The 27,802-nt window shown below is 39.8% G+C and overlaps 1 protein-coding gene across 4 annotated transcripts in view; it reads right to left on the reverse strand.

The window, feature by feature from the left end:
* FBN1 (fibrillin 1) overlaps positions 1-27,802 on the reverse strand; it is a 147,328-nt gene that overhangs the window by 64,286 nt on the left and 55,240 nt on the right. For all 4 annotated transcript variants that reach the window (XM_050309429.1, XM_050309432.1, XM_050309430.1 and 1 more), the window contains exons 7-16: positions 25,905-26,030; positions 21,362-21,487; positions 17,397-17,555; positions 14,369-14,539; positions 12,940-13,080; positions 12,051-12,170; positions 8,536-8,661; positions 6,278-6,400; positions 1,838-1,960; positions 759-911 (exon numbers count right to left, since the gene is read on the reverse strand). In XM_050309429.1, the coding sequence (XP_050165386.1) occupies positions 759-911; positions 1,838-1,960; positions 6,278-6,400; positions 8,536-8,661; positions 12,051-12,170; positions 12,940-13,080; positions 14,369-14,539; positions 17,397-17,555; positions 21,362-21,487; positions 25,905-26,030 (1,368 nt within the window). The remainder of the gene's footprint in view (positions 1-758; positions 912-1,837; positions 1,961-6,277; positions 6,401-8,535; positions 8,662-12,050; positions 12,171-12,939; positions 13,081-14,368; positions 14,540-17,396; positions 17,556-21,361; positions 21,488-25,904; positions 26,031-27,802) is intronic.

Genomic DNA, 27,802 nt, shown 5'->3' on the forward strand with positions numbered 1-27,802 from the left:
TTTGAACTACATATCGAATGGCTCATTTTGTTTATATGCGACAACAAATTTGCTGAGTGAAAAGAAACACTTAATAAATTTGGGCTTCAAACTGGCTCCCTGCAGTCACCTCCACGAAACCAAGGTCACTGTTTACTGGCTTCATGGCAAGGACTGTGTCAGCAGAGTCTTACTGGAAGAAGTGCTTTCCAAAGAGCAGCTCCTGCCCACCAGAATGATTAGGATTGCTTCCTTGCCAGAGAGAAGTTATGTTCCAGCCAACTTCACTTGGTGAGGATTCCAGTGACAGACTCAAGTCTTCACAACCAACTTAACTGGACATTTGTTTGTGCATCGACTGTCCACAGGCTGGTTACTGAACAAATGATTTCAGACCTCTTGAAGGATATAGGATTCAGGCAGCAGACATCTCACTGGCAGGTGTACGTTAAATCAAGATTTTTCCATCAATAACTTGAGTTCAAAATTCTATCTTTTGTTACCTACACCTACCAGAAGAGAGTTTGCTTTTTGAAAACGTGCTGTTTATTTTAAGGTGTGTAACAACTCTGGAACCAGATATCATAATTTACTGTTGCTTTAAAAAATCAGCTCCTATACTCTCACAACATGCAAAATAGAAGATTGCTCAAAATGCGTAACATTATACAAAAATGTAACTCTCCTGATTTATTACTATAAAACTGCATTTTACCTTTCCAAAAACAGTTTATCGACAGAAAGCCTAAATTAGAAAATTACCAGTAAATATGCCATACCTGAATTTTGTGCAGGGCAGGGCTGGCAGGGCTCTCCAAAGGCATAGTCAGTGCTGGCACAGCAGCACTCTGACTTTGTAACTGCTCCCGTTAATGGTCTGACACATTGTCCTCTCTTGTAGCCACCGTAGCATGTGCTCCGCATATGTGTGTCTGAGGAAAGAAACCTCTCTTAATCCTGCCACAGCCAACTGCATTGCCATAAATTATAACAAGTATTAAATGTAGCTCGGGTGTCATAAACACCGTAAAAAAGCTGTCAAAACAAAATATCTTTCACTATTTCCCTACGCTTTTCACCCACCTATCCCCTCCCTCTGCTAGGGACAGGAAATTCTTCTTCCTCACGCTCCCAAGAATTCAGACATACAGACTAGTTACTGCATTTAATGACTGCACATGCACTAGTGAATTACTAGGTGAACAATCAGTTCTTAACCATGAACTAGAGAGAAGCCATGGCGAAAATGGACAAATCTCTGCTCTTTTTTGTTTAAGGGAAAAAAAAAAAAAAAAAAGGAAAAAACCCAAGGAAAAGCTGTCCCAGTATATAAGATTTCAAATGTTTGTGTCTTCAGGTCCAGGGGTGACTTTTCTCACTTTTTAAAAAACTGGCCCATAAATGGCTCTCAAGCACCTTAGTATTTTAAAATCAAACACTGAGCTTGTACAGCAACAGACAGAAAATTTGGTACCTCCCACGTTAAAAAGAGCTGAAAGGGTAATTAAATCTTTAGGCTTAGTGACAAATAAAAAAATTTTACATTGACAGACACAGGGCACATTTTCACCTACTTAAAACTGTTACAGCACTAGTCACTTCTATGCTTTATAGTCTACCTGACCTTGTGATTGGAACCACACACTTTTTTCACTTTAAATGCAAAGCAAATGAAAACAAGAGCAAAGCAGGCTATTACAGTAAATACTTCAGAGCTATTAGTATCCACTATAACTACCACCCACCAATCCATGAAAATATGGTCAATTCTACGTTCAAACTTGATGTGTCCATCAGTCTGGCATTAATGTCTTAACATTGGTTAACTGTGACTCCCCACACGTTAAGCTTGTCTTACCAACACAGACACGTCCATCCAGTCCCACTGCAAGGCCAGGGAAACATTCACATCTGAAAGAGCCATCAGTGTTCACACAGCGCCCGTTCATGCATATTCCATCTGTCTCACACTCATTGATGTCTGTTGGAGAACAGAATAAGCTTTATTAGAAATTAAATTACATAGTTAACCAGTGCCAGTGCCTGGCTGAAACTTGCATTTGTGCAGCTTATTTTCAATGTATCCTAAAAAAATATCAAGTGTAAATGGAAACTAGTTCAAGTAAAGGTTTTGTTAGGAATAATAATTAATTCATTCTGTGAAAGAGAATAAGAAAATGCAAAATTCAGGAGAAATAAACAGAACAAAACAATTTTGCTTCCCTTGGAAAGTGAAAAGGGGCTACATTTTCCCAAGTCGTTCCCAAGAGGTACATGTTCCGATTCAAGGATCATTCAGGCAAAATCATAATGGCAGGAAGGAGGAAACTGTGACTGCTAACACAAAGGACTTGTGTAGTATATAACAGAACATTCCCTTTCCATATTAACACTTCATGCTGTGAGAAATCAGACCAAATAGCAAATGGAACCTTTCACTCCCCACAAGGTTCCTTCACAGGGTCACCAGAGAATTTCCCTTCCTCCTGCCGTAGGTTCAGTTTTTGGAAGTGCATCTGAATCTCCACAGTCAGACTCTGCAGTGTCTCTCTGGTGATCTGCATGACAATTGGGTTTTCCTATCAGATGCTCATTACAGCCCATTTTATAAACTCTCAATGAACAGACTGCACTCCAGCCTTGAAAGGAATTTGTTAATGATTTGAGCCCTGAGCAATTGCCCAGCACAAGCTGCCATCTTTGCCCAACAATGGTACATTGAACAATAAGGCCCAGAGCAAGGAAATAAAAGAATGAAGCCTTATAATATTAAACTATCACAAAGAGATGTTAAATTAGTAAAAAAATTATATAGGCTGTGTATCCTGTTAATAGTAAGATTATTCTCTAGGTGCAGAAAGCAAGCCATCATTTTAGAAGTCATTAAGAAAAGGAGCGTTTAAAATATTGTTTAGAAGTATGTATAACCTTTATAAAATAATCACTTCATAACAACTCTCCATAATATATACAAGAGACAGCGTGTGTGACAATTTCCTTTTTTCTGACCTTAAAAGGGCAAATTGAGAGTGAAACACCTCTGTGTTGTACTTAGTTTGTGTTGTTTGGCATAAGACATGGCTTGCATGATCCAAGATTCCTTTTTCAAACTGCATTTTAAAATAAAAGCTATATTTAAGTACATGGGCTCAATGCATTTCTACTTCATCTTGCAATCTTTTGCTCTGTTTCAGACAAATCTTAATTGCTTTTCCCACTTTAGATGTAGTCCTTACTCAGTTTAGGTAAAAACAGAGTTGGGATTCAAAATGTGCCTATCCTATTTAACAGTGTAGACAGTTATTTTGTTAGAGAACACTGAACTCCTGAGACAGACAGAGATTCCCCCAAAAGCGGGAGAAAAAAATTAACTTTCCTTTTTTAAGGTTATTTATAGAAACAAAGGCAAAACTACTTTTCTTCTGTTTCCTCTAGTACATTTGTAAAAAAGACTTTGCAAGCTAGTGAAGGGTGAGATGTGCAGTCCTTTGTCTTTTGCACTGATTTATAAATGTGTTGGAAATACTATTATAGATGTTTTTTAGAAAGATAAAGTGGGTCCCTTACGATGGTGCTGATCAGCTGAAAACCTGGTTTCAGTAAAGATGGGGTGAAAAGCCTCTGCTTTTACCAGGGAGGAGGTTCCACACAGTAAATCAACTTCACACATAGGCATAAAGTTGAAATTTCTAACCTGGAGAAGACTGTGCTGTCTTTTGTGGTAAAAGTCACTATTTGGACAACTTAAAATACACTCAACTTGGTTCTGGAAAACCACCTAATGGATTCATCCTCCATGTTCTATGAGTTTTTGCCTTTTCTGCTTAGCTTGGTTAGTAGTGCTAGCTGGGCTCACTAAGTCCTCAAATTTTAACCAGGAAAAATTTACTCAGACTACTGAACTACCACTTTCAGTTGTTTTGCAGAAGCTTTCAGTTTGGGGAATTTTTGATCTGAAGATGAAACAATAAATGGAACAGAAATAATGCTTCAAACCTCTGCCTGTTCCATTTAAGTGTTTCTGAAAAATCATCAGCAAATCACCACCGAAAACAGCTAATGGTGAATAAGTTTCAGCGTGTTTTGTATTTCAGGGAATACACAAGGCTATGGTGTAACATTCTTTTTTGGCATGTTACTTCAGAAAGTCTAAGTGGAATTTTTTTACTAGACAGCCAAGCATTTACCCTGTACTTATACTTAAATTCCGATTTTATGGAACTGCCAAATACATTACCCCCATCTTTGGGTTAGAAGCCCTTCTTAACAGTTGAAAATTCAGCCTAGAGTGCATCAAATGAGATGGTTACAGAAGCAATGAGCTGCACTCAGATTCCTCTGTTGATCCCCTGAAGAGTTTGGCAAAAACACATGTTCAGCTCCCTATCAGAACTGCCCAGGCAGGAAGCCAGTTTGCTGCAGAACCGTCAGTTTGTGTGCACACACATTCCCAACGTGCACAAGCACTCGCTGCATGTGCAAGCACGAGCTTAAACTTGTGTACAATTTAATGCATGTACTTCACAAACAAACTGGGGTAAGGCAGTGTGAACAGTGAGTGTTTCACAGATTAACAGTCCTGTGGGACACAAGGTATTTACTCCATACATTTGGCACGTATGGAAAGGACTCCATAAGGACAAACATCAAAATATACAGGCAAAGACATCATTAAGGATCAAACTTTTAAACTTTTAGTAACAGGACTGGAGAGAGCTGTGCTCCTCTAGCCACTGGGAATTGTTTCATGATACTCTGGGCAAGTGGAAGAAAGGAGACAAATATGAAGTGGTTAAAAGGTATACTTTGTGTGTCCAGGTCTCAAAATCTGGTTTGATTATGATCCAATGGCAATTTTAACACATAATGAATGTTTGCATGCTCATTCATAAAGAACAAGGCTTACAGTAGGTGTTGAAAAGCAGTAGGAGAAATCCTTCATTTTACTATAAGGTCTGTTCCAATTTTCAGTAGGAATCAGTTGAGTTCCCTGCAATTTTGGATACTTTTCAAATATTCCTCCTTTGATGCACAGAAGTAACATTTCTCTAGGGCCAGAAACCCCTTTTTGACTGTATCCATACTCCTGTTTAGCCAGGAGGCACGTAAGAGAGGCTGTAAAGTTGAGTATCATCATGTTTTAAGCAGTCTGGTAGAGACACCATCTTCTTGGGTGGCATTTCAGTGCACAGATGGATGTAACAAAAAAAAACCAAAACAAAAAAACCCCATAAAAACAAAACAAAAAAACCCCAAACAAACAAAACACAGAAAGAAATAATACAAAAAATACCAAAAGATACTCAAGGTAAAAATCAAGACAAGCATTTGGGCTGGGCTGAGTTTGCATCCATGAGTCACATCCCTGCTAACGACACAGAGCAGCCAGTGGTCTGGTACAGTGTTCAGTAAGCAAAAGGATCAAATTAACTCACCTTTCATGTCACTAACTCTCAAAACTGAACTGCTTATTTACTTTTGCTGTTGGTCCACAACAAGATGCTGCAATGTGGCATTTTTTAAAATTTGCCAAAATGTAATCAAGCCCTGTCTTGATTCCAAGAGTTAAAAGATTTTTAATTTTTCAAAAGAAAACCTGTATGTAACTTGGCCCACCAATTGTTTATTCCTTATTTTGACTTCTGCTTTGTGCCCATAAGTTTACTGAAACATGAAGACTTACACACATTAAACGTGCAGTTTCTGATGGGCCTGAACAGAAACTCCGGTGACATAACCAGCAACCAGGACGCTGCAGCGTCTCCCACAGGGGGTATTGCTGAGCTACTGCAGCAAATGGCAAAGACAATCTTGCTGTGGTGCTCATGTCTGCACCTTGGTCACACAGAGTGCTGGGCACTCCTTGGAGTGCTGATTAGGAACTCACAGTAAGGAGTGGGAGAAAAGCCCAAAGGAGGCAATGAGCCTGGATGTTTGGGTGGCCAAAGGCAGAAAACTTTAAAAGACCAAACACAAAATATGAGATATACTGGAACCAAACTGCAGAAGACCTCATAGGCTAAAAAGATGGAGTTTAACTAGGTCAGATCACACAGTCCTTGATTAAAGGATATTTCCCACTGGCTGGTTTGGGTGGTTGCTCAACACTGTGGAGAGGACTGAGTACTGTCTGCACAATGACAAATCATTCTAGTTGACTAAAAAAGCACATCTGATGAGAACTCTACTCAGTACCTCTTGTTCCCAGGGATCACTGTAAGGAAATAACGTGATTCTTGCAGCTACCCAGAGAGATATGACTCACAAGCTTTGGGAGCCCTTAATTTATTGTGCTCACCTGTGCAATAGCGTCCATCAGATGCCAGCTGGAACCCTGGTTTACAAATGCATTTAAAACTGCCATCTTCATTGATGCACATCCCATTGAGGCAAATGTTCCTTATGCTGCATTCATCCATATCTGAAAATGTACATGACAGACATGACGCTCACAATGTTCAAGCAAAAGAACTCTTAGCAGCAATATCTGAAAGATAAACCTTAATTTCTTTCTTAGTTGTCAGAGGTATATGATAATGAGAAACATACGATGGGACATATTGTACTGTCCTAGAGGATGTGTCAAAGCAGTGACTCCGTTTTTCATAATGAATCATTAACATCCAAAAAGAGCAGAGAATGAAAAACAGACGAGAAACTGGACAGTTTAACTGCCAGTTGGTAAAAGCCATCAAAAAGTAAGAGAGGAGGTTGAAGAGGGTTTGCAATCTTAATCTAAATAGAAACTAGGTTAGAAGTAGCCTCCTGTTTGAAATGGTATTGTTACAATTTTATGTTACTAAGAAGACCTGGAAGGGGAGGAGTGAACATTGGGGTTTGGAGTAAAAACTTTTGCAACCTCCATTGGACGAGGCTAAGAGTTATGATGTGGGAGAATTCCCAGCACTGTGCTCAAGTACGCATTCTGTGGGCACTGTCATCCTCATCTTCCATTTAAAATAAAACCTGCCCCTTCCCTAGATTTAGCATGACAGGCCACACAGGAGGATACTTACTAATTATAGCTTCATAATAGCATTATATTATCCCTCTGACCTAATGGGGTAGCATGAAGGATTCAAATAGGAAAAGGTGGAGGTCTCAGACACTGCTATTCTGAACCCTGCACAGTTACTCACACAATGAGAAAGAAAAAAAAATAGGCAAGTACAGAGAAATCTGCGCTTGATTCGAGTAAGCTTTTATATCCTCTTAGCCTTTACTTTGTCCTGGTGCAAATGAAATCAGTTTTGGATGTTACATCCAAAAAAAATCAGCACCATTCACCAGTTTCATCTGAAGGAATACACGGAGTTACATTAAGGTATGGCACAATGCCATGGTCTTTTCTGATTAGTGTGTGTGTACATGTATTCCTAAGAACAAAACTTGATACATTACAATGCCAGAGATGAAACTGTTTCATAAGTGGATGCAACAGACATTCTGGCAGCACACGCAATGGAATTAAAAATGTTTTACCAGACTGCCGATGTCCTGGTTCTTATTACTATTAGCACATGGTATTTGGTGGGAAAGGAAGAAATCAGCATAAGGGATTTTTTTCCCAAATAGACTCACTTCCAAATACATTTAGTCAATGTACTTCCATAATAACATATTTTAAAAGCAGCTTATAGTGCTAAACTGCATGTAAAAAAGAGTCAGGAAAAACAGAGTCTTAAAATGTCTGTCTCTACCAAGGATTAACAGAATCACTACTAGCACATAAAATCACTGGATCATAATGACATTACAATATATTCAGAATCGTGCTATTTTCCTTAATATTGCAGCTGTCTTGGACAGAAATTACACTTCTAGACATGGTGTGTTTTCTTTTTACTTACAGGCTAAGTCAGACAAAAATAATTTATGATTTTAAAAAAAAAAAAAAAAAATCGTGTATCTATCCCAACCAAGAATTTTGGCATTAGGTCTCTGAGCTGAATCACTGAGATAATATTCTGCCAAAAATGTTTCTAAGAACAGTGCTTGAAATTCTTTTAACGTATGAATAGATCATTGGGAACCCTCCCAAGGACCTTGGGAAGCATGATAAAGAACATTCTTCTTTCCTCCCCTCCCTTGCTAAAGGTCTGGGAGGTAGGAACACATCAATTATGTTTACAAATTTTTCTTAAAAGAGTTTTTATAGGTCAGACCAGACTGCATCTACATAAAACACATTGCTAGTCACCCAGTAAGATCCCATAAAGCATGCTGTAAAATGCATTGTAAAATCAGGCAGCATGTGACTTGTGCTGTGTTTTAAAATGTACCACTCCCATCAAAGAAACTGCATTTTGTGATAGTGGTATGTGCTATTTCTCCTGCTGGACAGACATCCCGTTGAGGATTGCCAAGCCAAGGCTCCAGAACTGGCTGCAAAAGACATTTCACTTGCCCTCCCAGATACAGCAAAAGGTATTTAGAAATCCGATTCCTTGTTCCTGCCCTTCCCCCCCCTACCAGAGGTCCTTTTCTTTTTCATTGACACGAATAACCTCTTGCAACTGTAATTACTGATATGGAATAACTTCAGAAAAGTCTTACCTTCACAGTTTTTCCCATCAACTGCCACTTGGAAGCCAGCATTGCACACACAGTGAAAACTGCCATCTGTATTTATGCATCGTCCATTATTACAGATACGACCATTCTGTAAACATTCATCAATGTCTGAAAGCCAACCAAAAAGAAAAATAACATTTGGGGGGTTTTTCTTTTTTATACTCAAGAGGAATTTTTCCCATTTCCTCTTCCCTTAAGTTTTTAACCCTACATGGAAACTATATTCACCTGAAAACCGATTTATTTTGATTTCTGTAACTGAACGTTATGGGGGTGGAAAATGTTCTTTAGCTTGAAATTTCAAGTTGCTGTGAAAGAATTGCAGTGAACAGTACCCTGCAGCTTTCTCAAACAAGAATCACAATTGTTTGGGGTTTTTTTGTTTTTGTTCATCATTAAAATATTTTTACTGAACTTTAACTTAACAGTATCTAACTACTTAAGAAAAGATGGGGGAAAGCTTGTCTTTTGCTGCTGCTTTGTAAGATAACAGGAAAGTTCAAGACTTTCCCACCTCAGAAGATATTTCTCCTGCTTATTTTATATTTGAAACATCAGATCCTCATTTCCCTCTCTCTGCAGGAGGTGCTTGGCAAGTGCTTTGGAGGACCTGAATAGTGATATCACACGAGGCTGGCAGCTCTCCCTCTCCTCCAAAGGAGGGGAAAGGAGGAGATGCTGAGACAGACTGTCTAGACATTTTTCAGATTGCTCAGTATTCTCCATCAAGGCCTGGACCATCTCCCAGAGATTCCTGCACACAGGGGACTCTGCTCACAGAGAACACAACCAGCCCATGCAGACCTATCTATCATGCAACCACGCTGTCTTCCCAAACACGCCAGGGGTGCCCGTCCCCACACCCTCTCCACAGAAACGTAGTGCTGTGCCTCAGGAAGAGGCAGAGCCAGGGCATCCTCCCCAGTGCCCCTGTTCTCTGGACACCAATGCAGGGGGAACTGATGCCCCTGGAAACTCTGAACTTATATTTGCCTTCCTAGCAGGGTGGTAGTTTTGGGAAGCTGCCAAGAAATCCCTGAAAATAACTGTTTTGCAAGCAAGCAACCAGGCCAGCAGAGGCAAGAGCTGCTTGATGGGAGCTCAGGGCACTGGCAGCTTCTAGCAAAAGTGTACAGGCCTGATAAACATCCCCTCGTTGGATAAACAAGCATCATCAACCAGCACTGCACAAAAGTGAGTTTCCTCTCTGCTCAGTGCCTTTGCCCCCCACTTTTCTGGCATTTGGTTGTACATGGGACTGGCTTCAGCTACCCTACCAGCTTTCTTCCTTAGGACAGCCAACATGCCACAAGATTTTTCTGGCCCTTTAATTTTTAGAGTTCATTAGGTTTTGTATTTTTATTCATTTGATGTCATCTAAATCATGGTGCAGAAAATTAACACTGAATCTCATTGTTCTTTACATGCACACAGAAGATCAAAGTCCCATCACTAGTCTGACACATTTCTAATTTTCAAAGCATGAAAGAACATCATGATTTTTTTCCCCTCTGAGAAATTTGCAAAAAATCAAAGTCCTTCTTTCACTGAGATAATTTCTGTCATCTCCATGTAAGGCCTGACCTCCTCTTCTCAGAAATATTGAGTAGATTACAGTAAGCAATTCATAGCTAATCATCATAAAATTTCACTTTTTTTGGAGGTCCATTTTACATCCCCTCTTCTGCAATTGAGAAGCATTTTTTTGTTTAGATCGCTAATCACAATGTGACAACTTTTATTCACCTATGTGAATAAACTAATTAAGATACTCATTCAGCCAAACTCCTAGTAGAATTATTAGGATACCTTATAACAGTTGAATCAGTAGCTTGTGATACAAACTGCAATGTTTATTCATTAATCAGAGTTATCATGCAGAAAAAAACCCTGCCCTGGAAGCTTGGAGCAAGGAAGAGATAAACATCTGGTCATCATGGAGACTTTGTTTTTCAAGAGCAGACGTAAGGAATACATTTGCAAAAGCATATCAGCACAGACACATTTGTGCATGCAAAAATATAAAATCTCAACATCCAAAGTAGTCATGCAAAGTAATTTTACAGCAAATGCTGATTTTGGCAGGCACAAGTGCTATATGCACATTTTGCCAAATGCACCCCACTAACCTTTTTCTTTTCCTTACACTGGTCCTAAAAATTCCTTCAGAAAACAAAGATTCTGCACATGGCAGCATTTTCTGCACTGCCTGTCAGGCAAGCACAGTTCCCATAGACTGCAAAGGAACTGCTAAGTGACCACACTTAAATGCCATTAAGCTACTGGGCTTCTGACAACCATGTGTTTGTGTAATGAATCAGTCAAATTAAAAGCCTGTGACAAAAATGACTCATGAGTAAATTCATCACGGCTGAGCCTCCACTTCAGCACTCCCTCACCACCAGTCAGCTGAACTGTGAAGATGCTTCCGCAGCATGGCTGTTTGGCAGCAATTTAGGTCAAAGCCTCCCAGCAACATGCAGCAGTGGTGCTGGCTCTGCACGTCCTCCTGGGCTGCAGGAAGCTTCTGTATCACAAATACCTTTCTGATTCACAAAAAGAAGAAAAACAATGCACACCAATACGGATAACTTTCTTCTGGCTTTTAAGAAACTCTCTGCTCCAGAATGAGTGCACGCTCTGCACCCTGCACTCAGCCCAGAAAGCAAAATACGGAGACAAGCTGTGACTCTGAGCGTTCAAACATCCTGTTTCATTTAGATGCTTCATTTCTTAAGAACTATCAGAGTAATCCTTCATTCCCCCACCAGAAGTCTCTCATCATGACTTAACTATAAAGGACTGCATCCACTTTTACAGCTCAATTCCCATCCCAGGACAGTTTGGGACCGACAGACCCCTGACAGAGGGTTGATTGCTGAGGAGCTGTGTGCTCCCCACTCCCATAGGAAGACAGGATGAAGACCATCATGACTGTTGTTGAGCCTGACCTCCAAAATAACACTAATGAGGGTTCTACAGCTTCCCCATCTAGACTTTCCCCAGTGCTTCACTACTTTTCCATATCTTATTTAAGTTTTCATTGCTGTAATGTATATTTAGGGTTTTTTTCTGACAGTGAACAGGGACAACACATGGCCACTGAAAGACTTATCCTTCCCCCCAGCGCTCTTTGTCTTTTAACAGTCTTTTATAGACAAAAGGTTTCTCAAAGAAGGGATATTTAATTGTCCTTCAGATCTTCTAGAAGCAAAAGAAAAAATTTCTCAATATTTAAAAAATGAAAGTATGTCTTTTCCACTTCAAAGCCACAAATGGTGCCAAGATACTTTCAGCACAAGACAAAATGTCTTTTTTTCATAACCCAGTCTGTGAACAGCAGCTCTGGCAGTTTAATAATTTTTACTGCCATATCAGATCTTTTTTAAAAAAAACCCAACTCATATTTAACACATCTGTTAATTTTTTCTTAAGAACTATTTTCCCTCCTGGTGTGCATACAATAGTGCAGACCTGGCTGTAAGGCCATGATTTACCTCTGCACTCTGTTCTCGTGGCCGTGCTCTGGTACCCCACACGACACTGGCAGACGTAGGAGCCCGCGGTGTTCACACAGTCGCCACCAATGCATGGGCTCCTCTCACATTCATCAATATCTGCAGAACAGAGACAATATATTTTTAGTACAACACTGGTTGAAAGTTATTCGTGCCTGCAGGGGTATTTTATAATTTTCTAGTTGGAGGAACAGTGCCCTTCAGTCTGAAAGAAAAGGGGACACCACAGAATTCCCAGTAAAGGGATCCCACATTCTAAGCTGAGAAGGAGCTGGGAAAAAGAAATATTAAAAAAGGCAAGATATTGCATGTGTAAGAAGGCTTTAATCCTATATATTCTCATTTCCAGACACACTGAAGACACAGATTTTGACAGAACTAAAATCTTGCCTGTAAGAGACAGTTAATACTTGCTTCCATCATCGAGCTCTTGCTAAGTTCCAAAATTAAGGGTCTCAAAAGCCCAACAAGATACTCCTCAGGAGCTGAAAGAGGACTTGTAAATCTTATTAAGCCCAAGTTTATGATTTTTTTAACAATAGGTCATTACATACTCAAAGAGCTGGTAGCATTTTAGAAAGATCATTTTCAATCATTAATAAACACGTTATAGTCACAGGCTAGTAAAATAAGAAATCCCTGCTTCTGTATAATTTTGTTACAAGTTACAAGACTTGCTAAATACTGTCTTAAAGGCCAAACTGTTGTAAAAACAAGTTTGCCATTGAAATCAATTATTCCTTGGAAGTCTATCTACTGGGGTTTTTTTGGAGGGGGGGCTGTTTTATTTAAGGACATTGTGTGGAGAATAGGGGTTTTTTCTTTAAAATAAATTCCTCTCTGTGATTTACAGCAGAAAACCACATACCAATGCATTCTCCTCTACCATCCAGCTGGAATCCTTTGTTGCACTCGCAGCGGTAGCTCCCAGGAGTGGGAACACAACGTCCATTAAGGCAGAGATGTCGGTATGTTTGGCACAAGTCAGTTAAGTTCACCGGCAAGATTACTGAAATAACAAGAGCAGCAAAAACATTTTAATGTTCATCTTAATAATTTCTGGTAATCCGCAACCTGTGCAGCATTTTCCGTTAAAAGTCAACATCTACCTTCCATTGTAATGTGAATTACATAGCAAAATAGGAGAGAGAAAATGACACTGACCCCCAGAGATTTGTCTGAAAACAGCTAATCATCACTGATTGTCTCACAGCAGCAAGTCTGAGTCTCTTCTCCTGCCAAAGAGGACCAAGTCTGCTCACACCTAGAGGTAAAGTGGGTATGTGGCACTGCAGGGACTCTACTAAAAGCCTAGAGCAGCAAAGAGCGGGCAGACTGGTTGTTTTCACTTTCACAGATAGCAGTGTGAGGAGGGCAGGGATAGCCCCGGGAGATATGCCTATACTGTCTTTGGCAGGCATAAGCTGGCTCTGTCCCTGCTCCCAGCTGACCAGAAGCTGTGCAGCTACGTCAGCGCAGTGTCAGGCCTGAGCTAACATACTTCGCCTCTCAGGCTTATTAGCTCAGCTTGGTGCTGAACCAAGACTAAATAGTTTCAGCTGGTGCCAGTGCAAGCAGAGACTGCTTGCATCTGCACAGAGCACAGGCAAAATCAGCTTCTGTTTACTTGCAAAAGAGTGTGGCTATGCCAAACGATTTCAGGTGGCACATGGCTACTGCAGACTATATGGGCATGTAGTAAATTCCCTGAGCAAGGGACAGACCATGGAATATATTGGTAATCTGCTCTGGCTTCCTCCTTGCTGTCAAGAAAACTAACCCATCCATGTGTATCACCAAAAAAGTTCTTTCTGCACATTGGGTCAGTCTCAGTGTCCAGCAGAACAGTATTTTTATCGGTATACTTCCTACCTGGCCAAGTGAGAGTGAGGAAAACAACCTCAAAGAAGCTGCTTTCTCCCAGACAAGCTCTTTAATGTAAACAACTTTCACAACCTAGTCACAGAGCTATTCACACCCCTCAATGCTGACAAGCAGCAAAACTCATAATAGCATTAGAACAACAGTAACGTAACTATTACAATATGAGAGCCCCAGTGCAGACAGTGAGAATGTAATTTTTGAATTCTATCTTAACAGGCAAAACACAAGGTACACTTGGTATAAGATACATGGCAGCCAGGCTCTGATTAAAAGGATATCCAGAGACTACATGTCCACGTGAAGTAAGCAAAAGAACCAACAGCTGAAGGGAGCACACTGCTACTGAGAAAAGCATGTTTTTAAAGAAGCTAAATGCACACAGTGCAAGGAGAGGTTCTTTCTTTCTTTCTTACCATGAGGTGGTGGAGCCCGAGATGGATAGACAATTTCTGGCTGTGGAGGAGGGAAAACACCAGGAATGAGTGGTGGAGGGATGACATCAGGACGGGCCGGAGGAAGGTCAGGTCTTCCTGGCAGCACAGCAGGCAGCAGAGCAGCCACTGTGCACAACTTGCGATACTCATCTGAAACACGAAAACATAAATGCTGGTTTAGACTCTTGCAGCCTTTCTATTTAATCCAACTCTCACCCCTTTGCAGTGCTTCAAATTAGCAATAACAAACCTTAAATAATTTGGAACGTGTGAGTCTATACGTTTTCTTAATAGTAACAAGCTTTGTCCTGTGAATGGAGTCATTAATGCACAGATTGTCAACACTAAGTGTCCAAAGATTGCTGGTAAAAAGGTAACACAACTGACATCCTGGAAATGAAATCGAACAGTGAGGTGGGGATCTGATCTTAATCTACTTAGTCTTCTTTCAAGCAAAGTCTTTGGTGATCTCAGTGTGAAGTTTACCTAAAGAAGGACTTTTGGATTTGATCCCAAGCTAATTTAACAGAAAGCTTGCCACAGAGTTAGAAAAATACTTAACAGGGAAAAAAGCCCAGTTTCAACTGGATTTCTTAAAAGTTAACCTCCTAAAACAAAGAAATATAAATATAAGCAATGAGGCAAAACTAATTAGAGAATGAATACACTAACACTATTTCCCTGTGAAAATTAAGTTTGCCAATAAAAGCAGAAACCAAACGAGGTGCAGTCTAAGGAGTGTAGCCAAGGAGAAACCAAGTCAGATCCACATGAAGTTCATTCTCTTCCACATGATGGGAAAACTATCTATTCTGCTGTAAGCACAGTCAATGCTGAGTGTGATGCATTCCCCTATTGTTTATCTCTATTAGTGGCATCTGCCCTACTGCCCCACTTTTCCTCCTGCCCTCGACTCTTTTGTCTTTGGGAAGTGTGGTTTTGGAACTTGTGATTCAAAAAATGCACACAGAGTATCACAATTAAAGACCACATTTCCAGCTGACCTAATTCGTGTTCACAATTCATGTGTACACAAATAACTATTTGTGCAGCCAATACCTTTGAACTTCAAAATTTAAAGTTTGTGGCACAACAAGGGAGAGGAATTACATAATCGAAAAAAAAAATAGAGATTAATGAGCTCCTGAAACAATATAAAAAATGAGAACTGAAAAAAAAAGTAAATGTTAGGACAACTAAGCTGGATATTTCAGCCTTCAACACTTTGATCTCACTTCTGCTTCCACCTGTAAAACACATTAGAAGCTTTTCCTAAATGACAGAAGATTTGTTAAATAAACATAGTACCCTTAAGTTCTGCTTTTCCTGATTATGAAATCTGCATTTATTTAATGCTCTTAGATGATCAGTTTGTTTCATGTGTCACTGCATTTCCCTCTATTGTTCCTTAATTTTAGTCTTTAAATAGTGTCAGTGGTAAGCCCTGTTATTCCACATAAACAATTCTTGCTATGTTATACAAGTAAATACAAGTGCAAGCCTTTTTTATTGCAACTTTAATCTCCATGTATAATTTCTAGCAATAAACAGTCTATTTTATGGTAGCAAGTGGGTCTGCTGCCCACATTGAAAATGCAACTGCCCAGTTACATTATGCAGTCAGTGCTCTCCTTTTTATTGCAGTAAGTTTCCATTTCAAAGTTAGAGAGGCTTTGGGCCACTGACAGCTCTAAATTCCTCGTCTTGCTTTCTCAGGATACGCTAAGTAAGGAATAACTGAACTTGATTAAATAATGACAGAAATACCTTAAATACATGTAAAGCCTTTCAAAGAATTTCAAAGCACTTTTGAAAAGAGTAATTTATAGTGTCAATTTATATCCCAAGTCAGAAATAAAACCAAAAAAAAAAGTGGCAAGTAACCACGATCTGGAAGACCTTGCATGGATTTATGAGTCAGGAAGTCCTGGGTTGTAGCTCCTTCTCCATGACGTCTCAGTCTGCAGCTTTGGCCAAATTACTTTACTTTTCCACCCGGTTTATTCACCAGTTAGATATGAATAATTAGAAAGTATGTAAAGAAAACTGCGTTACGACTAAAAGTTTTCTCCTTGTCTTCCTATTTCAGATGACTATCAATAGATTACACTTTTTTTTCAGCGTTATTCTAGTCAGTTTTGAAATTTCGGCATGTTTAAATATTATTAATAAGGCAGTGACAGAAGCAGAAAGGCTTCCAAGAGTTCTGACTGTAGATTTCTGCTCTAGTACTACGCAGTTGTACTCAAAGGATTAAAGACAAGAATAATAAAGACTCCCATACATGAGCTCTGACATTGTCTGAGTTACACTGCTATAGTGTTACAATCCCCATTCCTCCCTAAACTCTGCACCTCTCTTGACCTCCCCTCCCATCAATCCTGAAATTTCTTGTCTTCTCCTTTTCTAAAGCATTTCATTAGGTCTCCAGTTCTAAACAATGTCAAAAACATCTTCACTCCCTCACACTGAGTTTCACAATCTGCTCGTCATCTTCCCTCAATTCAAGTTGCACGTTTTCTGGGGATCTCAACACACAGGGAGGCAATAAAGTAAAGCACATTTTGGTAGCAGACAGAAACAACATTCTGTGTCACATTTCAGGAAATATATGGTGCCTCGGAAACCTTGTCACGAGGAAGGAAAAACCAGTTTCCTAAGGAGAATGAAACTGCAGAGAGAACAGGGGCCTATTAGAAGGCTCTAGAGGAAGTAACTCGATCTTGAAGAGGATGTTGAAAACAAAATCTGAACCAGGTAAGGTCAGAATAACTTGGCCACAAAATATGAATTAGCAACAAGTAGTTGTTTCTGTTTGCTCGGTGTAGCCTCCTGGGGGTCCCAAGTAACCTGCCATAGGAGGCTGTGCTTGAGCAGCGTGGGTTGGACCGAGCAATCTGCCAAGATGCCCCTCAGCCTCATTCTGTGTAGTTCCTTAATGAAAGCATTACTGCTAAAAGACAACCAGCATTCAGCCACGCTCCCAGGAGCTCAGGTGGATTCCTACCGGTGGATCTGATGGGGCACATTTCGGGAGCACTGGCTGGACTGGAGGACCAGCACCGGCCGCTGTCACAGCAACACTGCATCTTGGACATGGGCTGGGGGAGCTGATTCCCACAGCGCCCGTTGCTCAGGGTGGAGAAGCAGAATCCAGGGCGCACATCTGCAGAGAGAAAGAAACGGATATGGGATATGTAACCATCCAGTGAGGAACGTGACTTTCGCAGAAGGGAAATGTCCCATTTTTCTTGACAGATTTACATTATTGATGACACAGCCCTTACAACGTCACAACCACCAGAAAACAAAAGGCAGAAAACCAGAAAACTCTAGATAATATTTGGGCTGCTTTGGATTCAGGTGTAACATCTCCTGTGAGAAAGCTGCAGTGAAATATGGAGCAGCAATGAATTAATGGAGGCAAAAATACAATAGAAAGATATATTCATTACATAATAAGATTCTGTGCCCCTAAAGAAAAACTGCAGTGTCATCTCTTTTAAAGATAGTACCAGATCAGCTCTGTCTAAGCCTTGATTTGAAAGCCACTGAAGCACAGCAATAAATTCACAGCATCACAGCTCTCAAAGCATTTTTCATTTTTCATTAGTCATGGCTTCCCCAGCTGAAGTATGTAGTGATTTGACAAGATATAGGCTTGCAGGCAGGAAAGAGCAACACAGCTTTAACTGGTGCCATCAGAGTGTTTATGGAGATGTGCTGGCTTCCTCTCTGAAAAGGGTAAGCGCGTGCTGTGCAAAGAACATCCTGTACTCAGATTTTATATACTCAGCTCTAACAACACTGCACAGAGATCCCCCAGCTTAGAGAAGGAAGAGAAAATGTGGATGGGAAAAAAAAACCATAAAAATAATCTTTTGATACCATCTTAAGCTTTGAGGAATTGTTTCACAATATGTCACATCACGTCACACTCAGTGTAAGCTGTGACGTGATTTGATGCTGCATGATAAACCGGACCAAGTTTGTTTCTAAAATATACAAATACTTGCTGTCAACATGTAGTGGAAAAAGTTGCACACATAGTCTTACAACAGCAGACTTCATTTCCTAAAGAAAAAGCACCGCGGTTATCCAAGGCATGGTGGATTCATCTGTACAGTGGCAGTGCTTTCCAGAATTTAGTAGCTATTCAAGTGCTTATTAAAAAAAGCAGGGAAGTTTTTTATTATTTTTGAGGCAATTGACATATAGTGATATGTTGGAAGAGTCTGTGATGGTTCTGGTTTTTGTTGACTGGAACCCTGAACATGGATATTACTGGCAGTACGGCTAAAAGAGTCAGTTGGCCACTGTTTCCAAACTTTAGTTAGACCACTCATTATCTTATGGTCATAACAGACAGATAACAGAGGAAAACAAAAATCTACTCCATTCTATTACTGGTCCTCCATTTTCTCCTGGTACCCAGCAAATCTGCCACAAACATTTACTCCTTCATCTACCCTTTTAAAAATCAAAAAAGCTCTACCCTTTTAAAAATCAAAAAAATGCAAATTGTTGGTGGAAAGGAAACTGTCCTCCAGTACCCCTGCAGAGAGATTCAGATGCTTGGTGTGATGGTGGAGTGGATGGCAAGGAAGGAAGTAATCCTATCATCATCCTCTGTAATTCACCCTTCTCTAGTTTTGGTCAGTACCAGGTTTTGAAGCATTTAAAAGCAGTAATGAGAAAAAGTGGAAAAAGAATCTACATGGGATCTGTGCAAGCACACAATGATGCATGAAGATGGAATCACACAGTAAACATCTTTGCCTACTTACAGGTGTAAGAGTGTGCCCAAAAGCCACATCATTTTCAGAAAGAGACAGTAAGTTTGTAAGAAAAATATTAAATCTTTCCATATGCATAATATGATTATTTTTACTTTTTTTTTTTCCCCTCTTTCATTTTCATTTTCTACTCTAAATGGTAAAACATACAAAATATGGGCAGGAACAGCAGGAAGCAACATTTTCACTGTTTCATTTTTTTATATTTTATTATTTTTACTAAAAAATAGTCTTTTGAAAAGGTAAAAAACCACTGTGAGAATAACTTTCAAGAAAAATTTGTCTCTTTAAAAAAATATTAGAAAAGGCCATCGAAAAGTAACACAGACCAAACAAATTTACGCCAGCTGGAAGTATGGGCAGCCTTTTTCACAGCATTCTTTGTGTACTTGGGTTGAGATGCCCCACTCTTGTTTCTGCTCTTCAGCTCGAGGAGATATTATCTTTGCTTTGTCTATTCTAATTTCTAAGGTTTGGAATAATGGAACTCCTGGTTCTCCCTTTGGATGTTTGGCCCCAGAGCTGCTCAGTTTGAGTCCCATAAGGGATACATTTCTCAGAAGCACTTCCTCCTCTTGAACAGAACAGACACGTTCAGCTAACACTTTTCACTCAAGACAGGCATGTTGTAATTAAAACAAGATTACACGCTTTGCCCAAGACTACTGCAGATTTGGGCTCTGTTCTCATGAATATGGCAAGTATGCAGCCTGCATATTAGACATGAATCCAAAATATCTGCAGATAATGAATAGTGCTTCCCATTTAGCACGTTTTGCCTGAGACACAAAGCCAAAATGTTAATGATGGCTCATAGTCTGGCATATTATTTATCACATCTTGTCATCATTTAAGTCCCCAATTCTTTAGCTGAACTACTTCAGCCTACGAATACAGGGGGTAAAAAATGCTGGGAAAATGCAGGAATATGACATGAGTGTAAATGCCAGCAGTCCTGACTGAGTGGTGACAATAAAAAGCAAAAAGCAAAGCAAGTTGTGCCTCTCTAGAATTTTTTTGTTCCAGAAAGGTGTCTCCTGTATAAATATTAAGTGCAGGCATCAGTCGATGATTTAATGATCCACAGTAATTTAGTAGCTATTAATCTGAAGCAATAAAAGCAAAACTCACTGACAATTTAAGAGTAGAGTATGGATCAAATCTAGAAAAATGCTGTTCTTGATGATGGAAGAAATACAGTTCATTTCTAACAACCTGTAGAAATCAAATGGTACCATTCAAAATGAGTCATAACTTAAACTGTTTCCAGATCTCTTGGGCAAGTTAATATCATTTGGTATTGAATTCTGCATAGTTAGGGGTTTTTTCAATTATTTTCCAAAATTATTTTTCTACCAAAGGTACTAAACACAGGATGCTTTCTTGAACCCCAGTGCTGGCACTCCCTATAAGCCTTTAAGTAAGAAGCTAAAACTGAGGAAACAAACCTTTAATATGATTTTTGCCCAAAATTCAGCACTGGCATTGAAAAAAGAAATTCCTGCTCAAAAATGAGAAATAAATACATTAATTGAATACTAGACCTGCCTCAGAGCAGGCTGTTTGCTTCCCAGAAGCAGTAACTGCTAACACCGTTCTATGGCTTTGGCACTGCAGTGGCAGTCATTTAATTCCCATAGTTCATGGGTGCCCAGTCTGACCAGTCTTGGAAGAAGACAGGTTCGGCTCTGCCACAGTGAAAGCCTGAGAGAACAGCCCTGCCAAATCATCGATATCACAAAACCACATACAAATGTCCCACACCCAGTTTATCACACTACTTCCTTTAATGAAAAATACCTGTATGAGGGTCACAACTGTTGGAAGGCAAATTTGCTTTTCTAAATGATTGATGGATATAACACATACCAAATCAAAAACAAACAGGAGAGCCACAATATCAAGGTGATGGGTTAAACAAGTTCTAAGGCAACAAATATGGCATAACAGAAAAAATGCAGTAAGAAAAATGAAAGGGAAGGTCACAATGAAGGGGGAAAGAAGAAACATCCTGCAAATGAAAAACTCACTTCAGAACACATATACAGGCACATGACGTATTTCTGTGTAGAAGGATTTCAAGACTGCAAGTTGAAATACGTTTCTGGTACACTGTAACTCATTTTAGATATAAAGGAATGTTTATTACATCTACTGCTTACAGGATTCTACTCACCTATGCATTTTAGGCCATCAGGAGCTGTATAAAACCCTGGAGGGCACTTGCAGAAGTAACTGCTTACTGTGTTTGAACATTCTCCTCCATCACAGATTCCAGGAATGGTGCTGCATTCATCAATATCTTCAAGGCAAAAAGAGATACAGGGGTAGGTTAGCTAAATTAGTTCTGGCACAAGAATAGGCATTTTGTAATTACTATTAATGATCAAATTCAGTGTGGTCTGAGACCCCTCCTAACTTATGCACTAAGGGCATAATCAGCAGTTTTGAATCAGCATCTTCTGTTGGGCATCTTATAAACAGAAATGAAACAGAACCAAAGAAAATCTTGTATTTGTAAATTGCAAAAAGCCAAAGAGTTTGTTTTACTGCTTAATAATGATGGATGAAAATCCTTAAACTGCAGAGGAGATTTACTAACTGTAAGTAAAGTGTAACCCCTTCAGTTTGAATTTTGCATACTAGAATTAAGAAAAGTCTCTTGGGGCCATAGAGAAAACTGTGCAGTGACCACAGTGATCAGGATCTTAATCTTATCTCCAGCAGGACAACATCTCCTGGTACCATACTGAGGCACCAGTTCAGTACAGACCCAAAGGGAAGCGCAGCAGTTACTGAATGGCCTGTCCTTCTTTCTGCACTCGGAAATCCCTCCTATAAAAGCACTGAGCAGCTAGGTATTGTTTAACTAATCTGACAGGATTATAGCTCAGAGTAGGATGACTGCAGGCAAAAAAAATCACCTTTCCTGGCTTTCTCCACTAAGTCAAATTACACTCACTCACAAGTTCTGAAGTTTCAAGAGGTTTCTAGACAGTAACTGAAATATCTGTTGCAGAAGTCAGGCAGTGTCCATAATTCTCCTTTATATTTTGTCAGGGATTTTAAAATAAAATTTTCACACCATGATTGTCTTCACTAACAAATCTCAGTCCATACACTAAATCCTCATCATAGCTACAATGTAGAAAAATTTTCAAAGTGTGCAGGAAAAAAACGTAACAAATACCTGCCTACACCTCATCACAGCTGCACACAGGAACAGAGGGAACTCGAAGGGTTTCTTCCACAGCTAGTTTATATTATCTACAGCTATGTGAATAACAATCTATGTCAGCCTCAATTGCTCCTTAATTACCACCAGTAGCCCACCTGTGATGTGTAGTTGCTTTCCCTTTGGTTTCTACTCTTAAAAATGCAGCTGTATCTAATTAGCTCTGCTCTCATCTTGTAGGGACCTGGAGTTCTGCTGAGCTTAAAAACAGCTCGCTCTTTTCCATGGTACCTACAAGAAGATCAGCAAATCAGAGCAGAAAGGGAGGTTATTCTCTGGAGTGATCCATGAGAACTGCCTGTCACAGCCATCCTACATCACCCAGTTGCTCTCCTGACAGAGAGCATCCAGCTAGAAATAATGGCATCACAGGACCCTACCCAACCTCTCTCCAGAGATCCAAGAACAGATAGACACATGGCTGTAATAATGATTTCACCAACCACAAAAATTTCTGAGATGAAATACTGCAACACCACCCAGCACACCAAGGCGAGGAGTGAATAATACCGTAGTCATCAAAAACGATTTAAGGAATTCAAATGTAACGCCTAAATTGGAGTTTGGCCCCAACAGATGGGGGAACACCCAAAGTCCCACAGGACCATTAATGAGTGTTTTAGCAAGTAGAGAGGATCTCTGCTCTACTTCTCCCGTGAAGGCAGTAATACAAAAACTCAATGATACAAAAACTAACACTTTCTTTCTCTTAGGTAAGGCACAGGATGCTCCAATACCTTTGTGGCCCCTTGCCTTTGCAGGAAAGTAGTAGAGGGCTGGGATGGCACACAGGTAACCAAATTCTGCAGACTGACCCATCCTAAGTGTGCAAGGCTTTGGGTCCCCTGTGCACACATTTTTCTCCAGCATTTTGCCAGCTGTCCTGATGTGGGTCACATTCCTCACTTGGGTGTGTGAGAGGGGTGTGACTTTTTGTTCAGTGCTACTTCCAGGGTGTTGCCAAAGCCTCAAGTCCGAGTGCCCTGGGAGCACTGCTAAGAGACTTTTGGCTTCTGCTCCAGGATTATACTCCACAGGAGTCCCAAAAGTCTCAGTGACAAAAAATGTGGAAATTGAATTTTGGTCTGAATAAAGCCCTTAATTAACAGAGAAAAATGCAGTCGTAAGTGGATCAGATTCAAGCATTTTCTGACTCAAATTCACCAATGTTTATCTTAAAGTCAGTGTTGCCACTGTTTATATAGAGTACGACCTTTTTAAAAGCAAAATCATCACTCTTCATTTTAGGGTTGAGCCTAACCCAAACAGTATTTCACTATTTATACTCGTGTTGACATTCATATAAGCAACATTGCCGTTGTTAAGCAAGCGAGTTTTATAAAGGTAAGTTTACTTGATGTACTCGCAGATTTAAATGTTACTCCAGGAAAAATTACTCCCCCTGGCCACCAAAGCATTTACCTCAGAATGAATGCAAATGGAAGAGGAATGCTTATATGAAGCAGTGAAATAAGGTTTCCACCAGCTATCCTAATAAAGAGAACCAACACACTCCGTTTCCCATCTTGTTCATCGTCTCCCTGTCCCTGACAATTGCTGTTATGATCCTACTTTAATGGGGACCCCCTGAGAAAACAGTACTGGCAATTCAGCAGACAGCTCCCAGTTGTACTAAATCAGTGACCAAGAACATGTTACAGCTGCCAGAAGTACTTCTTGCTGGATAGGAAGCTAAATCAAGCACATTATCAGATGTTATTTATTAAGTATAAGAATTAATTACAGTTAATTACTAGAAAACAAACGTCTCATATTGCCATATAAAACTCAAAAAATAATTTAAAATACTGGAATGGTTACTCTGCTGTTTCTGTTGTATCTCATGACACTGGTATAATGATGCTACTTTCAGTTCTTTGAATTGTATTAATACCTACACAGGTTTAACTGAAATTGTTTGGTACATACAATATGAAGATGTACTGAAAGTAACTCTGTTTGCTGAGGTTTAAAAATCTACAGGTATGAAATTAAAGAAGGAAAAATTCATCCGATCTTTGCAGCCAGGCAATCACTCCAAAGGGATTTCACAAATGGGGCGGGAAATTTGTGGCAGCATTTGGGAGCAAAGTAAGCTACACCAGGTTCTTGGGTCCAGTCCCTTAACTGTTCCCAAGTACAAGCTCCGAAGTTGGTGGTTGTTTAGGTTTTTTGTTCTTTTTTTGTTGGTGGGGTTGGTTTTTTTCATGATTCAGCAACTGAAAAATGTTTATGTAATGCAGTCTGTGCAAGCCTACAGCTCTCAGTTTTTCATATACTAATACTTAACAAGGCACACGTTCATTCTTTCCTATTCACCACACTCTTGGTACTTCATCCACAGAAGGAAACACTTGCAATGTTGTTCTACCCTAAATGCACGCTACATTCTGCCAAAACCATTGGCATTCGATACATAAACCACGCTGTGTACAAACTCTTCTGAAATTGCTCTCCTTAACCTGCAAATAAATTATAAAGTTTTGCCTGAAACAGGGATTTTTCTTTTGAAAGAATAAGTTGTAATTCTTCTGAAATTACTAAAAAATTTCGAGTGCTTCTCAAAAGGCACCTGATGCAAGAAAGGGTGGTGAATGCACACCTCATTCTAACAGTCAAAATCCTTTATGGTAATGAAAGTTAGCAATCCAAAATCACTAACCACTTATGAAAGTTGTCTGCTTAAATTAACCTAATTTTTGTCTAATGACTAAAAGTAGAATCAGTTGCAAGATTTTAAACATATATGGACTTCATAGTAAATATGAATCAATAATGTGCAACTGACACATTTTAGTGCTATATTCCATAGGTATTCAAAATTCTCTTAGAACAAGGGAGACGTCTAGGTTTGATTATTATATTAGAAAGAAAAAAAATACTAATAAATCACAGTCAAAAATTAGCAAGATTCCATAATCACACACTGCAAATTTCCACACTACTATCTAGCACCTGCAGTACTGCCAAATTAGGACAACCAATATATCTTATGTTGGTCTTTCTGTGCCATCTGCAGCTGTAAGGGTGAATTTAGAGCACAGTCCTGCAATCTTCACTCAGCAGTGTCAAAACCTCGCTTATATTACACACAATTTAGCTGAATAGGTAGGAACGTGTTGAACCTTCCAGTCATATACACTCTTTGGTTAAAAGATCCACAAAGAAACATGTGCCTCAAGCATTTCTAAAGCAATGTAGCAGTTGGAAAGTATTTTTAGGTTTAATGTTTCATGTTTTAATGTTTAATGTTAAGATGCACCTTTAAATCTGTGAAATGTTACATGAAAAAAAGGCTGTAAAAAGCTGCAGCACCAATATTTAAGATTAGGAGAAAGAATCACTATTTGTATTTATTGTGAATAATGCTGTTTGCATACTCAAGGCAAAAGAGACTCAAAAGTTTGTTATAAACTGTTAAAGTCAGTCCCCAAAAGAAGACTCTCCCTTTTAACTTTCGGAAGAAAGTTCTAGAAGTTCTTACCGTCACATTTTTGTGTCACTTCATTAAACTTGTGTCCAGCTGGGCATTTGCACTCAAAAGATCCAACAGTATTAATGCAATTTCCCCCTTGACAGATCCCAGGGATGGCTTGGCATTCATCCACATCTATCATATAAAAAAGGAAAAAACATGCACTTTTATTTCATTTCTCAAGAACAGCCATAATAATTTGTCTACACAGAAATTAAAGTAAATATGCCTAAATCCATTCTTCACCCATCATAATATTATGATACTTGCTTGCAAAGACAGACACTAATTTTGTGGTTACTCTATGAAAAGTATGATTAAGTACAGTACTCTAAATATTTTCTGCAAGAAATCACATAGTTATTATTGTTACAGACATTGAATATCTAACTGCTATTGCTTTGTTTTCCTAAAACATCTGGGGAATGGTGTGCAGAGAACACAGCCTGTCAGAACTCAAGTTTCTTTTAAGTGTCTGAAGCTGGGCACCCAAAATCACTTGCCCCTTCCAAAATCTTGGCACCTCCATCCAGTGCTTAGGCCACCAGCGCAGAGGGGCAGGGTGTGCGTGGAAGGGGCCTCATGGAGAGCACGAGGAACTGCAGAGTCATTATTGATGGAAATTATTAACTCATCACTGCAGCAAAATCAGCACCAATGACCTTAGACTGCTGTTAGGATTTGACTCAAGAAGGTTCATAGCCATAATTAATGTCTCAGGAGGAGTTATTAATGACCTGGTTAGACATACTCAGTTTGGAGGGTTTTTTTCCCTTTTATTCTTCTCTCTTTGCTTTTGATTTTTTTCACTGGAGAAAATGAAACAACGAAGATGGTATCACAGGCTAGGTAGTAGGCTCATGACAAATACTTCCAAGAGGCCCCAGTTCCTGGCCTCACAGCTATTTTAGCACAACAACACGTGTGTCGTCACTCAGCTGCAGAAGTGTTGCCACAGCTTAATAACAGCTACAGAGAAGAGGCTAAGGGAGGAGGAGGAGTGGATTGCAGTAGGAGACTCAGGAAGTCTGGCTCACAGTCCCCAGGGGCTGCTCAGGAGCTCCTTCAGGAGCACCAAGCACTCCATTCTCCAATCCAAATTCCCGTGCTTCCCTCATCTCCCCAGAAGAACCAGCTGCTGCTGATAAAACCTGGTTACTTGAGTTCTTGGGCTTCACACTGGGCTGGAGATGATGCCTTCAAATCTCCCTTTATGAATCCCAGAGAGCCAGCTACAATGTGTCTTGCAGTCTGAAAATCAAAGTATTGTGTCTGTATAAAAGGCCAAGAGGCAATTTCCCTGGGAGCCACAAGTAGGAAGTTTCAGGAATGCCAAGGGGCATATCTGTACCACATGGTAAGGTGTTATGTAAAGATCCCTGGGCAGACTGAGATGGATCAGAGGGTTCAGCAGCAGAGGCAGAGAAGAGCTGTGCCCGAGGGAAGAGCTGTGCCCGAGGGAAGAGCTGTGCCCGAGGGAAGAGCTGTGCCCGAAGGCCACAGAACCAGCACAGCCTCAGCACCCCGACAGCCACATTGCTGCTGGCACTCAAGCTACAGCAATATGCTGTGCTTTAATAACAGCTAGACTTCGTGGCACTGTACTGACTTTAAAAAATCTCAAAAATTAAAAAAATAGAAGTCATATTTCTGAGTCACAATGTCTGTTTCAAAAGCGCACCTTTTGGCTTTCATTTTTTCTCCTTTGTATCTTTAAAAATCTCGGCTGTGATATTAATTTAATTTTCAAAGTCAGACTTTGAGTAGTGATATTCTATTTACTTTTGAAAATAAATGTGCCCTCCTCTCTGTTTTATTTTTTCTGACTTCTCTACACATAACGAGGATTTCTTTTTCTCTTCAGACAACCTAGATTTTATTTAACCTGCTTTCCTTTATTTAGATTG

The sequence above is a fragment of the Myiozetetes cayanensis genome, unplaced genomic scaffold, assembly GCF_022539395.1.
Source record: "Myiozetetes cayanensis isolate MyiCay16 unplaced genomic scaffold, myiCay2020 scf14, whole genome shotgun sequence".
NCBI classification, from domain to species: Eukaryota; Metazoa; Chordata; class Aves; order Passeriformes; family Tyrannidae; genus Myiozetetes; species Myiozetetes cayanensis.